At 39.3% G+C, this 15,813-nt stretch overlaps 1 protein-coding gene across 1 annotated transcript; it reads right to left on the reverse strand.

Moving 5' to 3' along the window:
- Positions 1–460: 460 nt before the first annotated feature.
- On the reverse strand, positions 461–13,562 carry si:dkey-33c9.6 (active breakpoint cluster region-related protein). Its single transcript, XM_061030964.1, has 22 exons — positions 13,363–13,562; positions 12,954–13,060; positions 11,776–11,880; positions 10,459–10,668; positions 9,164–9,271; positions 9,026–9,077; positions 8,895–8,947; positions 8,674–8,811; positions 8,435–8,556; positions 8,190–8,346; positions 7,996–8,100; positions 7,820–7,895; positions 6,169–6,264; positions 5,951–6,025; positions 5,706–5,803; positions 5,305–5,406; positions 3,687–3,850; positions 3,345–3,484; positions 2,518–2,652; positions 1,979–2,084; positions 1,679–1,820; positions 461–663 (listed from the first exon to the last, which is right to left on the reverse strand). Exons 1-22 carry the CDS (start codon positions 13,412–13,414, stop codon positions 562–564), a joined length of 2,445 nt encoding a protein of 814 aa, XP_060886947.1. The 5' UTR covers positions 13,415–13,562; the 3' UTR covers positions 461–561.
- Between the last annotated feature and the right edge of the window lie 2,251 nt (positions 13,563–15,813).

Raw genomic sequence — 15,813 nt, forward strand, 5'->3', positions numbered from 1 at the left:
TCTTAATTTGAAAATGCAGCTCTCTGGGATTTCCTGGGTTCATCCACTGAACATTTTTGTCAGTTGATCAAGTGTCCAAATTTAGCTTCAAATCTTATGTTTCACTGTTAAATTTAATGCACGTAATGTTAAATGTTTGAGATTTGTTGTCTTCTAGAAAGCTACACAAAAGCCCATACAAAGAAAATCTTGGGATGAGATTGTATTCAGGTAATTCTGTAAAATAAATAAAAAGAAGTTGAAGTGTGAATAGGTGTGAAAACGTAATTTACGACTGACTTTATCATTGCAGCGTCTAAGTATGGAATGGGTTTGTGTGACAGCAAATTCTCGTTTACTTGTAAAAATTCTTATTTAAGTGTTAAACTTGTAATCGGTGTCGTTACATTCTCTATTTATGAGTTAAAATAGGAAATGTCACATCTAGAGTTTGAAAAGTGAGACAAAAAAGACTCAAATGAACAGCCTGTAGTCCATGTTTTAATCAATAAATAAGAGTATTTAAAGGGAGTCCTTGCTTCGAGCTGTAGTTCCACACAGTGTCTGACGCTGATGGTGGTCTCACATGTGGGTGGTCTCATCTTCATCGTCTGTGTCATGAGGCAGAGAGGTCTGAGCTTCAGGGAGGTTGTTACACTGCAGGTAGAAGAAAACCACTTGGACCTGAAACACACACCAGACGACAACGTAAACACAGAGAGGCACAGGTTAGTGTTGAACATGTAGACGTATGTCCAGGTGTATCTGTGACGATGACGATGATCTTAAAGTTTCACACTTTGACAGCTCTCTCTCCGCCTGAAGTCTAACATAGAAACAGAAGTTATTATGAAGAAACAAAAATGATTTTAAATGGATTCTTATGATGTATTTTACATCTAATGAGAAGTTTAGACTACTACCTCAGTTCAGTTTTTTCAATATTTTTATTTATTATTATTAGCAGGGCAACAAGAGTGAGTGTTGTCAGATGGGGCCCCCTTAGGGAGGTTTCCTACTGTCGTTGCAAAATTTGCACATTTTGGGCCACTGCTGTGGTTTAGTTTTTGAGCCCTCATGGGCCCCTTACTGGTCTGGGGCGGCTCCTCTGGCTTTACCAACTGAGCTAAAGCAGCACCCCATAGTTAGTTTATTTTAATACAGAGTCAGATATGACGTTTTCTTTCTAAAGGTTCCTTGCAATATTTGAATAATTCTGTTTTTGTTTTGTCTTGGTTATTTAATTTTTGGTATTTACAATGTGGGCTAAAGATGCACATACTGCGGTAACTTAGTCTATGTTCCAGTTTAAGCAACATGGGAGAGTAAAACTTTTTAAAATGAAAATATGGTGGATATTTTATCTCATTGAAATCTTATTTAGGATTTTCATTTCCATTTTAAGTGACTACTAAATACTATATATATAATAAAAATAAGCTGCGTCCCATTTATTATTCTATTATTCTATCCCTGTATGTGCTGAGAAGAGGAGGCTTTAAAAACTACTTTAAATGTAAATTTGCAAAATAAGCAGTTTAGAAAATGAAAAAAAAAAACATTGAAAACAGTAAATAGCCAAAAAATAAATAAACCAAGAGGACAAAATAAGACTGTTTGAAAGATATAGAACTTAATTTGCCAGAAACTGAACACATTTTGACATTATTTTGTCTGTTTTTGGCTGCATCACTCCCACCTGCACCACCACCTCCTGGGAAATATCCACTGTGGGGCCGCTGTGCCCCTGCCCAACCATAGGGGGGCGCAAGAGGCTCGGCCCAAACACTGTCGCTAAGTTCATGCAGGACATCTTGTTGACGTTTTGCTTCTCAGAAACTCTGGAGACAATGAACAGAAAGAATAAATCAGTGGTTAGAATCCATTTGAATCCTTAACTGAGACTGTATCGACAGATAGAAGGTTTTTCTCTGGTTTAAAGAGAATTCAGTTTAGGAGTTTTTATGTGTTGTGTGATGTTGTATGTCTGTTGGCAGACCTTTGCAGGTGGTGCAGCAGGTAGAGGAAAGTGTGTCGGTTGGGGTCAGGACAGGACTGCAGCAGAGACAACATGCTGACAAGGCGAGAGTTGATGTCCTGGATGTCTACAGAGGAGAGAAAGAACAACATGTATGGCTGGTTTGCTTATATTTGAAAATACATTCATTACTGAGAGCTGTTCTCTGTAAATATTCTACAGTAAACTAACTTCTGTCCATTTGGTCAAAGGCAGCAGCAAGAAGAGGAGTGTAAAGCTTTGTCGGCATGCTGTGAAAACTCTCTTCCAAACAAGGATTTCATGTCTATTGTTATGAATAATCTGTTATTTTCATTTCTATATTTGAACCCAATGGAGATTTATTAAAAGGGAACAACAGGAAATACATTCTCAAGCAGAAATAAAAAACAAAAAAAGGGCAAAATGAGGAAAAAACTGCTTCAACCTTCAATTTAAATCCAAATATTACTATAAGAAAAATAAGAACAAGTCCAATTCAAAACCCTACGAGGTACGGTGAAGGATTTGTTTGCTCTCACCGAGCGCTGCAGCCAGACTCTGAAACAGCTCAGTGGGAATGAGCGGTTCAGGAAGCTCCCTGAAGTAAAGTTTGAGGACTCCAGAGACGGCGTTCACGTCTGAACTTCTCAGCCTGGTGACGGCTTCACGCAGATCTGAGTGGGACACACACACATTGATAATGATCAGTCGTATCTTTTTTTGGTATTCACACTTCCTTCCTTTAAAAGCAGAACACAACCGTTGACAGTGCTGAGCAGCAGCACCAGAAATAAAAGGTCTACATGTGTAAAAAGCCCCCTTTGGTCAAGACTACAATATATATATATATCTATATATATATACAATATATACTGTACCGCAACGACTATTACATAGGTCATATGACATATTGTACAGACATGCATTGTTCTCAGACGATGAATCATGATTTAGTTGATCACATGACTTTTCCTCTAGAACTGAGTCTGAGTTTATACATTTTTGGTTGGAGCGAAATGTCGTTTTTATTAGAGGTGGAAATCACCAGAGGCTCCACGATACGATATAATCACGATGCTTGGGTCGCGATACGATATTATCGCGATACAGACTGAATAACACTGTGATAAAAGTAAAGCCCTGTAAAAGGCTGCATGCCCCTCGCAATCTGAACTCAACCCCTTCAGCAATAAAAAAAAAAGCATATTTGCTATTAATATAATAAAAATATCGATACTTGGCGACCTTGAATCGATATAATATCGGTACGCAAAATATCATGATACTATGCTGTATCGATTCCCCCGAAAACCAGCAGACCAAACAGATCCATGTTTTTCAAATGTTTTCAAGTGTTTTTTCTTACTGCTGTTGAACGCAGCCTTTAGTGTGTTGATGTCACTTGTGGTCCCTGAAATCCTGTAGATACCGACCTCGTCCATGCCTCTACTCTCCACCTCCTCCACACAGCAGCGAACCACATGAGGAACCAGAACCCCCTCCTGCCTGGAAAAGAAATGAAAGCATGAGGAAGAAAACAAAAACAGCTTTTTTAAACCTCAGTTCAGATTCCACTCTCTCAGTTCTGCTTCTCCTCTGCTCACTCAACACAAAAGAAATACAACTCTAAACTGATGTACAGATTTCAGTAAAGACACCTCCATGAACCCAGACCAGTGAATAAAACATATTTTTTTAGAGCACTTACTGAGCCACAGTTTCAATGGGGACACAGAAGAGAGGATGTGTTTGAGCTGTAGAGCTGGGCGGTTCAAGCGGGTGGGGACAGTACTTGAGGGAGAGAGTTAGCTCTGTCTGGCCCAGGTGTAGAGTCTGTCTCCTCCATCGCTTATTCAAGGATTTGGACTCCAACTGATGGTCAAATGGAGAAACAAAGACACGACAGTAGATTTTAAGCATAACACAAAATCCCATAGAGATTTTTACCGAATGGGTTAGGTGTAAATAAATGAAATCTACCTTTGTACCACTTGGGGGCAGTGTGATCATATAAACAGTTGTTGATGGTTAGCCAATGTAAGAATTTGCATATTTTAACAGTTAGATTCAGAGCAACATGGGCTTTTTAATCAAGTCTGACTGTAAGGGCAGTATTAACCTGTTTTAAATCCATTTTGGTCTCCACCATTTCCTGAGGGGAATATCGCACAAAAGCAGGTAGCATATAATCCGTTAATCAGAGCTTTTGTCTTGAGACACTGATAAGAGCAGTGAAAACGACCGTAAAGTCAAAGTTGTGGACTGTAAGAGCAAACTAATGAACTTTAAAGGAGCAATACGTAACTCTGACACCTAGCGTTTAAAATGGGTACTGCAGTCCAAAATCAAAACATTGGAGAGAGCCGTCTCCCCTGACTCCTCCTCTGAGTCGATGAGCAAGTGGGTTGCAATGTCGCGGACACTGAAGCTTCAGTGTTTATCCAGCTCTGCATCGGTCTTGAAACCTTTCTGCGTTCTTGCCTCTCTCCATTTTTCAAAAGCATCTCCAATATAAATCCTAGTTTGAACATGTTTCTTGTCGTGGAGTTTATTAGAAATAAAGCAGAGGATTTTTTTTTTTTTTGGACGAGTAGAATCAGTTATATCTGCACCAGTTAGATTGTCCGCTTCCATCGCTGCAACGCTTGTCAAACGGCCGTGTGGGGGTGCCTTAAAAACGAACCATTCCGCACCGCAGTAGAAACTTAAAAGGAGGACAAACTGGCTTTACAGAGAAGCCAGCACTTCAACATAGTGTGTTTCCTTAATGTCTGATCATATAGGAAGTCATTTCATTCAGTAGATATTTTACATTTTGCTCCTTTAAGATGTAAAAAAAAAATATTGCTGAGTCAGACTCAAGCGGTAATTCTCTGTGGGAGTTAAACAACATTAAGCTAATATTTAACAATACACTACTCACCTGTCCTAGATCTGTTCTATAACATACTGATTAGTGCTGCTTTAAGAATGTATAGCTATATATTTCTACATCTTTATCTTTCATACTCATGAAGCTTTGGTGTAAGGATGCAACAGAAGAAAAAAAAAAAAACTACAATATGAAATGGATCCGACTTCTCAGAAAGCATTTTAGACCAGGTATGACTAACAAAAAGTTACAGATTTTTGACAGGTTTTTTTTTAAAGTTCTCTGGTTGCTCTGGATTATTGACGCATTAGCCTAAAGGAAACAAGACAAGTGCTGTAAGCGGAGGTCTAAACTTTCCAATCGATCTTTGAGTTACATTTCACTGTCACTGATTAAAGCAACAACGTCTTTGCAAAACAAAGCTGAAGTTGGAGCTCCATTAGTTTCTTTGTACCTTCACCGCTGCTTTTCCCAGGACTGTGTCACCCTCTCCGTCAGACTGACTCACACAGAGCACCCTCAGCTCACGAGCCCCGTCCACCTGGAACGACAGCTCCTGTTTGACAGAAAAGAGCTGGTGTTAAGACCGCAGCCTGCTAAAGCGTCATGTCTTATTTTAAGCCTTTTGATCCTGGCTACCAGTTAAATTTATATCAGATTTTACTGCTGCTGATCAAGTTTAAAGCACGTTGAAGTCTGTCCTCATTTCTAATCCTCTAACGCTTGACAGCATGTTGGATGCTGTCTAGACATGAAGCGGTCCTTTACGAGCCTGGACCGGCTAATCGGAATCTCTGCCTTTTACATCAGTTTCAACTTCCTTTAACTCATCTTTAAAGAACAATATGATCTGACCTGTTCCCAGTGTGGGCTGAGGCTGTGGACTGATGAGTGTGTCTGAGCTTGTTTATCGTAAAACTCATAACCATCCACTTCCACACACACATACACACCTGAAAATTAAAGAAAATAAAACATCAGTTCTCTTTAGGACCAGAAAGAGGAACCTAAAAACATTTTCTTCCTCATATAGAGGCAAATTCTTGTTTTTTTACTCAATTGAAATGAGTAATTTGGTTAAATGATATAAAATAACACACAGGCTGGTTGTAGCAGACCGCAGGCAGAGTGGATCGCCACACTCAGAGTCCCACACAAACACTTCTCATCCTCCCCTGGAGAGAGAGAAAAAGACAAAAGAGTTCATGAGGATTCTTTATAAATAGTCCTGAACAAGCCCTGAGAGTCATGCTTCAGACTCAGGATGTGGTTCTGTGGGATTAAAGTAGCACAGAGGAAAACAGTGCTGTGGTTGTACCGGGCTTTGAGCTGTGCAGTGGTGGCTGTTGGGTCATTCTCAGTTTCACACATGCACTGGTGAGCGTGAGCAGGTCTGGAGGGACGGTTTCTATGTCTGATAAACAACACAGAGAAAATATAGACACCAATCAGGTCACAGAATTAGAATGTTGTGATTACAAATGGCGGTAAAGAGAAAGAAAACTAGGTGATAGGTAGCATTGCTAACCATTAGCTGCTTTAAGACGCCTTTATATTCTGGTTTTATACAATTTAAATATTTACCTCAACAGCTTCATCAGCTTGTCTTTATTAAAATTATACTAACAAAAGGCTTCAGTGGTACTTACATTTTGAATCAATCAGTAAAGATGATCCATAGTCTTGTTAAATAATAATATTACTAAATAATGCTTTCTAAATTAATCTTACATAATAATTCATCTACAAATAATCATTTACAGTTATCATGCTAAATGGTAAATGGACTTGAGCTTGTAGGGTGCTTTCTTAGTCTTCTGACTTCTGAAAGCACTTTTACATTACAGGTCACACCTACACATTCACACCCTAATGTGTGCAGAGTTACAGACTATGGTGCAGAGGCAACGTATGAAGATGAAAGCTAGCTAACTTTGAAGCTAACATACCAGCTTTCAGATTAACTGTCACCTCCCCTGTCATTATTGCTACCTTTACAAGACATATTAAATAAATTATACATGAATATAAGTATTACAAAGAGTAGGGTATATTTTTTTTGTACACACATACTCAGATACATAGTTCAATTTAACAGTAATTTCATAAAATGGTGAGGAAAATACAGCTTGACTCCTTCTAAGCTAACATGTTAGCTAAAGCAAGTTAGCTAGGATATGTGAAAGCTAGCTTATTCTTTAGCTAACATAGTTTTCAAGGTTTGGCAGATGCTGTTATGTAAAGTGTCCATCAGAAGTAACTAATTCCATTCATACACATTCACACGCCGCCGACGAAGCAGCGGGAGCAACTTGGGGTTAAGTGTTTAAGAACACATCGGACATGTGGCCGTAGGAGCTGGGGATCGAACCACAGATCTTCCTGTTAGGAGACGGCCGACTACATACTGTGCCACAAGGTTTAAGACAAAGAAATGAAAGTCATGCTATAGAAACAGACTTTTTTTTTTACACAAAATTCCCAGTGGGGGCAGTGTTGGCATAGTGGTTATTTTGCACAACCCCATCAACGGAGGTTCTTGGCAGCCCAGGATCAACCTGTGGCTCCTTTCCAGCATGTCATACCCCAATCTCTCTCTCTCTCTCTCTCTCTCTCTCTCTCGCTCTCTCTAATACGACTATCCACTGTCCTATACCAATAAAAAGCAACGAAGATCAAAAATAAATCTGATGCATTTCTAGTAATTTACATGCTAAGAATTCTTTGTTGAAAAGACACTTGAAGATCAGCAGAGCAATAAGTTGTAGTGCTTTGTCCCCAGGGGGCGCCAAAGTCAACAAACCTAAAGTTTCTCATGATTGAGTTTGTGTAAAGCAAGTTTTTTAATTAAATCTGTCTTCAAAGATTGTTAGATTTTTTTTTGTTAAGGAAGTCAAAAAAAATTGCAGATGAGATTTCAGCATCCATCTCTTATAGCCTCTGTCTTGTGTTTACACTGTGAAACTCACTGTCTGTGATGAGCTTGTGGATGGCTTCTCTCCATTCCTCAAGTTCATACAGGGACGAGAGACGGAAAGTGTGACTCTATAAAAGAGGAATAAACAGATTCCTCATTTCATTTGAGACAGTTATTCAAGCCTGCAGCTGTTAGGAATTTTGTGTGTTTTTGTGTTTGCACGCTTACCTTGCCGCTGGGGCTGTGCAGCTCCAGTCTGTACACAGGTGAAAGTGTGAGCAGCATCAGCTCCATCTGCTCCAGCTTCTTCCTGTCCCGAGATGACAATGACCCCTTTGTTTACACAGAAAGACATGTTGGTGTATAACTAATCCGGAAAGGCATGACTGCTGATTCAACGTCATGTTGCAGAACAAACATACTGTGTGATGCCTTAGCTGCTGACTGAGATGGTACATCTTGGTTCGTATGGAGTATAAGCGAACGTGTGTTTCCGGTGAACGCTCCTCCTCCGTAACCAAGTGCAGTCTCAAACCACCGAGAGGCAGAAACCAGCAGAACCTGTACTGGTCCTGCTTCCTGGAAAAAAAAAACACCCAAACAAATACATCCTGAGCATTTAGACCACATTTCCCATAAGCCCCTGACGCTTCCTCGACACACTCACCCTCTGCTTGAATGTTTGAGTCTGGTGCACAGCAGGAGGTCGGTGTAGAGGAAGAGGTGACGCAGGCTGCGTTCACCGTCACTTGCATCCACCACAAAGCCGTCACGCATCAGCTGACGCCTCTAAAAACAACAAGAACAACACACTTATACACATATTATAGAAATGTAGGGATTGTGTGTTTTTACTCCTTTTTCTGCGCGCATCCTTTCCAGATTTTGGTACGGTGTAAGACTCACAATGCCGGGACTGAGCGTGACCTCTCGTTTGCTCTGTGAACTCTCGTTGACACCGTACAGGAAGCTGCGAGACAATCTCAGAGCTTCCTGTAAGGAGGAGTAATCTCCGTGCTCCTCTGGTGTCGTCTTCAGGAGGTCCTGCAAGGTCACAGAGAGGCTGCTGAGTCAGAAAATAACAGCTGAAGATTGTAATCCAAGAATTAGATGATGAGTTTTCTCACAAGCAGCACTAGTGTTGTTTTGGTTACTCTGTCCAGTGGTTTGTAAAGCAGAGCTGTGGAAAGAAAGACAGCATGAAGACACTGTCCGTCATGTGGTTAATAAAACAAAGACACACATTTTAGGGAAATACCTTCAAGGGTGTAGCTGGTCCGAGTTTTGTCCTGGCCGTTGGATGTCATGTTCTGTAAAATAGAGGGATTGACTCAGACTGTGATGACTAAAACAAGTACGCATCTTATGACTGAAAGAGTCTGCAGAGTCTCAGTACCTGGGCCAGGGTCCTGAAGCGACGGTCTGACTGTGTGCACTTTCGAACAACTTCAACGGCTTTCTCGTAGTTTTCAATGAAACCGCCGTACAGCCCAATCTGGTTCACCTGCAAGGGCAAAATGACGGATGAATAAATGTAGAGAGGGAGTAAAGGAGAAGCTGCAGAATGAGAGAGTTGTTCTCAAGTGAAGTCAATAAATAACCTTTCCAGATCAAGAAACCTTCCATGAAACAAACTGTTGACCTGTTTGCTTCAAACCAAACTTGTTTGTTTCTTGTTTAAGTGACACTAGAAATTAAAGTATTCAGTAGGGCTGCATAATTCATCTCAATGTCATGTTATCAGGATACGAGCATTCACACAACACATTGAAAAAGTTTGAATACATCCCCACCGATAAGAAAACTGATTTGATGTAAATAAGCGATGCTTTCTAACTCTTTCTAACTCTTTCTAACTCTAACTCAGCGAAGTTCATTGATAAAGCTTAAACGAAAAAAAAAAAAGTCAAATATACAGGTAACGATAAGTACTTTCATACTTTCTGTAGTGATTCCAATTTTTAACTAGTGCATGTTTGAAAACGATAAAAATGAAAAACTGGATCTAGTCCTATCCCTTTTGATAAACTTATTAATTAAGCCAAGGCCTTACAAGCAACTTAATGATATAGATAATTTATAGTAGAGCCAACCGATTAATAGGCCAGCCAATAATATCTGCCGGTATAAGCATATCACATGACTATCAGTATTGGCGTTGTTTTTCTCTTTCTTGTATCGTTATCGGCCCCAAACATCACATATCGATCCGGTCAGGCCCTAAATTAGAGTATTTGATATTGTCTTGTGTAAATTGTGTTAATTAACTTTTTCAAGCTGTATGGGGCAATGTGTTAAGTTGCTGTGGTGTTCCAGTCTGATGATAAATTTAGGTTCATTTTACACTTTTTCTTTTTTGCTCTGTCTCTTTTTCTGTCTCCACCAATCTCTGACGATAATATCGGGCTTTTTAGCTGCTACATGCTCTGCTATCTTTTACCAGCTAGGTGCTCTCTTTGTCTTTCCGCTGTTTGGCTCTAAACATGTAATCTACAGTGACTTTTCTTCAAAAGCTGTTGCCTGCTACAGCTGAAAATGAAAGCAAAGCTCAGAATGAACCCCAACGATGAAACTAAAATAAATATTACTGACAGAGTTTCTTATTGGATTTTAAATCTAACCGTGAAAACATATACTGTAAGTACTTGGTGTTAGTCTTCCCAGCAAGTAATGACTCAAAAGAGAACTTACTATTTTTAGAAACAGGTCCCCCACCTCAAGTTCAAAGCCTGAGTGGTTCGTCTCGGTCTGGCAGTGTGCGCTCAGTCGGGCCTTCAGGGCCGAGGAGAAGCTTTGGTGCATGTCTCTGAGCTCAGGTACCTGGTAGAAAACAGTCTGGACCTGTCGACTGGACAGAACAGGCTGGGAGGTCCCTGCTGAGGCCCACAGAGCCTTCATGGGCTACAAAAACATGTTAAAAAAAATTAAGCCATGCCCACTAATGTGGGTGGGAGGACAAAAACAGAGACCCATGTGGTGATTGCTAAAAAGAATCAAGTACACAGTTTACATTTCCTTCCCCCTGACAGCTTCATTTGCCTGTACTTCAGCAGCATCTCGACAGACAAACCAGAATAACACAGGCATAAACCGACTCTCTGCATTACAGCAAGAACACATAATCAATGTAAAGGCACAGTCAAAATGCAGCACTCAGAGTCAAATACTTTCTGATACTTTCTCCCTTCAACCTCTGAGGGCTAAATAAATAAAAAGGTGTCAAAATCAGAGACTTTGCTGAGGCTTTATAGATGAGGCCCTCCTGACTGGTTATTGTCCCATCCGTTATTGACCTAATCTACGTCTATTATATTGTAAAAAAGATTTATTGTTGGGCTTTTTGTGCCTTTATAGGAGAGATAGGACCATGGATAGAGCCAGAAATCAGGGAGAGGGAGACCAGGGAATGACATGAGCCACAGGTTGAATTTGAACCCGGGCTGCCGGCTTGGAGGACAATGGCCTCCATATAACGGATGGGACAATAACCAGTCAGCAGGGCCTCATCTGTATATCTATAGAGTGGTATTAAATAGAAAAAAAGGTGAAACCTCTCTACTTGAACTTGAAAAAGGAAGCTAAACAAAGAGGACAGTAGACGACGTGAGTACTACTAGTACGTGGCTACTGTTGAACTGTATGACACAAAGCTAACCTCAGACCAGAACTGACACCTCGGCTCCTCTCAGATACAGTAAATGATATCTAAAAATAAGTGTTCTCTTGTGTGTTCATATGAAGTCAAAACTGTTTTTGTAGAGCAAAATAATCTCAAAACAAAGGCAATCTACTATTCTTTATTAAGGATATGTGATTTAAAAAAAAGAAGAAGAATTCATTTTTTTGTGCTGTGACAGCAGAGGGGAAGTTTACCACGGGCCTTACAACTGTCTCAACAAAGTTTTCCTCTTTTTGCAATTGACAAATCACGTAGCTTAAAAAGTCCACCTCTAACTTTTGTTTCTAATATCGTATAATGTGATTTTATTGTATGTGTTTATATGTTACCGTCAGCAGGGCCTCCAGCTCTCTCAGATAAACCTCCTCACTCTCCAGGATGCCTTTAAGGACCACCAGCCTCCTCTGGAACATTTCCTCTGGGCTACAAGAGGTCTGAATGACAAACATCCAACAACAGACACATCACAGCCAGTCTTAAAATGACTCTTCAGACACTCATTCAGGTAAGTGACTCACATTTCTACTGATGTACTAATGTGTGACATTTTATTATGAAAAATCCACGTTTACAGTGTTTTGGTAACCTGAGTGTCTACTGACCAACAAAATGTGAAATAAACCCATCCTGTCCTTTTGTTTGTGGTCTGTATAAGTCTTACAACACAGAGAAAAGTGCTCTGTTTCAAAATTGCTCTCCTTGTGACATCACAGTGGGATTCTGGTAAATAAATACCCTCCCCTCCCCTAATATATCTACCCATGGACTAACCCATGAACTAAACTTTTGTACAGGTCTGCCATTTTCATATTTACTACAGAGGAGTGAGGACTACCAGGAAAACTCAGGGGGGGGTCATTGCATTTAAAGACACACACACCAAAACGGAGCGTTCTGAGAGAGCTGGTTTATACAGGGTCACAAACCTCCTCTGGTGCTTGACTCAAAACATTAAATATTGAGATGTATCCTCATCATCATTTAGTGTGATAAACGTTGTTGTGTAAAGATCACTTCTGTATTATTTTCCCATATGAGTTGTACTTCTTCATTGTGAGTGTGGTTTTTTCAATGTTGATTCTTATAAATAGAATTTCCTCACGCTCGGGTTTAAAGAGGTCACAAGAAAGAAAAAAAGAAGAAAAACCCCGAGGCTAATATTATTTCATTAACATTAGTGCGTCTGTTCAATTTCAACATGGAGGGAAAGCTGTGAACAGATCTCTTTCTGAAAATTATTTTACAGGAATAAAGACCTCAAGAAGTGGCATATTGCGCTGCGACACAAATGTTTTTCTGTGCTATGTGTTCATCTTCATATTAAGTTATATATTAACTGACTGAGCAGATTGGAGTAAGCCATACAACATAATTAGTTTATTTCTGGTAAAATAAATCCTGATCTCTTTTGAGACTTTCTCAATAAATAGAGTTGAACTCCATAATGGAATCAGATCATTATGTTTCTACTTTTTTTCATGTATGTTGTGAAGAATTACAAACTCACAGGGGTTTCCGGGAGATCTAAGATGTCCAGGTGGAGAGGAGAAAGCGGACAGGACACTGCCTCCTCCTGAAACACATCCTCCTCCAGGACCTCAGCCTCGGCTTCCACTACACAAACACACACAGTATATACAACATGTAGTAGTATGAAGGTAATAACACACACAGGTTCCTATATCTACTTCCTGTTTAATTTGTAAACATAGCTAATTTCACAACACAGGTTTTAACTTTACAAATGAGATCAGGGTGCATTTACAGCCAACAAAAGGAATGAATCATTTTCAGTTTCTCTCTTGTTTTAAATTCTCATGTGTCGCGATCCTCTCTTAGAAATCATAGAATGAGCAACACACAGTATTTACCTTGTCTCTATATAAGACAGTAAACACAGTGTCTGCTTCCCTCACCTGCTATATGATGTGACTCCAGAAAGTCCACAGCCTCCTGGTAGATGTCCATCAGACCTCAGATGTTTATCACAGCACAGAGTAGACTGAGCTCTGGAGACGAAGCATGTGAACGCACTAAGCCGGCGGTTAGAAAAAAAAACTTCCTCTTATATGTACAAAAGGGAAAATACAACTTCCTATCTGGGTGAAACCAGTTAGAGTCGATGAGAACTGCCCCGATTAAAAAAAAAATACAGTTAAACACTTACATTTCACTTCCTGTAAACACATTGGATCACAATACAAATGATATTCTGCTTAAGACGTTAAGCAGACTGAACTTTATACTGATGCCTGTATGCTACAGAAGCAAACAAGAACATGAAGATGGACTATTTCTATGTTGAATGCAGGGACTGCTGCCTGTGGGTAGAGATCATGAGGACAGAAACAGCAGGTTGCAGAAACTTTTTCAGACATTTTTCACAGCAAAAATGAGTGAGGGGTATGATTGACTACCAATAAATAGTTCTTTTTAGACTTTTTAAACCTCTTAATTTTCTAATAACTTTTCTATATCTTGATCACAGCATATATATAATGTTAACAATGTCAGTTTAGCAAGTTTTTGGAATTGTACAGATATGTATTTTTTTATTTTATGAAAAAAAAAAATTGTCAGTGTCAAATTAAACTCAGATTAACAGATATCTGTCTATTTTTATTTACCAGGAGCTGCTGTGTATTGGCAGCAAGTGCATATCCTACATTGTGCCATTAAAATCGTGTGACTTAATATTCAATTTAAACTTTACAATTTATAATGTACATGTGTGGAAAACCAATCATAAGTAGTACCTGCACCTGCAAGTTCTTATATTAACCAAATAAAATGACTATAGTGGGACGTATATGTAGCAGCAGGAGCAAGAATTCATATTTTAGAAACCCCTTTTTTTTTTACCAATTATATGATTTATAGATCTTTTTTACAAGTTTACCAAATAAAAAAACAAAATCATACATGGCTGCAGATTCCTTCATGAGGGTTATTGAATTTCAACAACTAACACTGTCCGAGTTTAAGCCTCACAGCTCAATGCTGCCCTCTACAGTCAAACAGAAGTCACCACAGCTGCCTTCAATGCTTCGTGTCTAACTGGGATAGTGGCTGACAAAGCTCACGTTTTCTCTCTGCTCTGTGGCTTCGTTTTACAAAACCAGAACACCATCACACCGCTGAGTCTGTCAGATGTTTCCTGTTTGGTCGTTAACACAAGCAGCAACACTTCTGCTGCTCAGGCTGTTGGTTGCTTTTTGGTGTCATCAAGTGTTGTTTTTGCACTCACATATTGTCAGGAAGTATGAGAATTATTATAGCTTTGTTTTACAGTAAATGCAACGAAAAAGAAAGAAACCAAATCAAATGTTTTAAGTGAGGCCTACTTGTGTTGTTTACATGACAGGTGTGATGAAACCTCGTTTACTATTCATTGAAAACTCCCTTGTGATGCAGGACACAGACCTGGGTTTGGATGTTTTTGCAATAGATACACTTTTGGGTTTTTTTGGTAATAAAAATTTCTTGCCACTTTTGGTGACCTGAAATGAAAAATAACATTGACAGATGTCGGCTCTTGTGGAATTGAGGTGTTGAGTGTGACAGCACAATGATCCATTTAAAACTGTGTTTATGCCCTCCTGAAAAATATAATTCCCCATGTTCACTCTACTGTTGGCTCATTGTTGGTCTCTAACACATGCTGAGGTAAATATGTGCCTCTTTAACAGCAATGTTATCTACTGTGTTCTCCAGCTGTCTGCTTTTGGGTGATGAGGTCACGTTTGGTGGGATGTTAAAACATTTTTGCAAGAAATAAAAAAACAATGAGCAAAAAAAAGTGCTTAAAATATCACGTCTCAAAATGCATGTTTTCCATTGTTAACATAATACACAATATCGATTACAGTTTAACTTGATACAGCCTTTTTACAAACCTTTAAAAAAAACTTTATGAATCTTGCTAAACTAAACTGTTTTCCTTGTAACTTCTTTTGAGTAAAATCCCCTTTTCTAGACTTTTTTTTAATTGTGCAAATCCATCTGTGAAACTTTTGAACTACGAAAACGTCATATCTCCTTACAGCACAGGGGAGAAATCCAATATTTCTGCATGCACTTGAAGGTATCATCACTTTGATCAGAGGTGGTTCTCCAGCAGGAGGCGCTCCATTTTCAACTTCACTGATTTGTATGATGAATAACTAAGCTCGTAACTCATCAATGAATTGAATCATAGTAAATACTGTGGAAAGTGTGGGCGTAGATCCTCCCCTTTACGACTTTATGCTTTCTCCCTTAACAGACTCACCCATTTTCCCAGTCTCCAACTTGTTCTTTCATGTTTCTCGAAAATTTCGAATTTCTCTTTCGAAAAAAAGAAAGGGAAATGAAACAAATACATCTCA

This window comes from Labrus mixtus, chromosome 23 (genome assembly GCF_963584025.1).
Source record: "Labrus mixtus chromosome 23, fLabMix1.1, whole genome shotgun sequence".
In the NCBI taxonomy this organism is placed as follows: domain Eukaryota; kingdom Metazoa; phylum Chordata; class Actinopteri; order Labriformes; family Labridae; genus Labrus; species Labrus mixtus.

What these genes read in the sequence shown, in the direction of transcription:
- si:dkey-33c9.6 (XM_061030964.1), bottom strand. Translation starts at nt 13,414, where the DNA reads ATGGACATCTACCAGGAGGCTGTGGACTTTCTGGAGTCACATCATATA. An exon ending in TAGATCTCCCGGAAACCCCT is followed by an intron (nt 11,881 to 12,953) that starts GTGAGTTTGTAA and finishes TTTGTCATTCAG; the next exon opens with ACCTCTTGTAGCCCAGAGGA. An exon ending in AGCAGCTAAGGCATCACACA is followed by an intron (nt 8,101 to 8,189) that starts GTATGTTTGTTC and finishes GTGTAAACAAAG; the next exon opens with GGGTCATTGTCATCTCGGGA.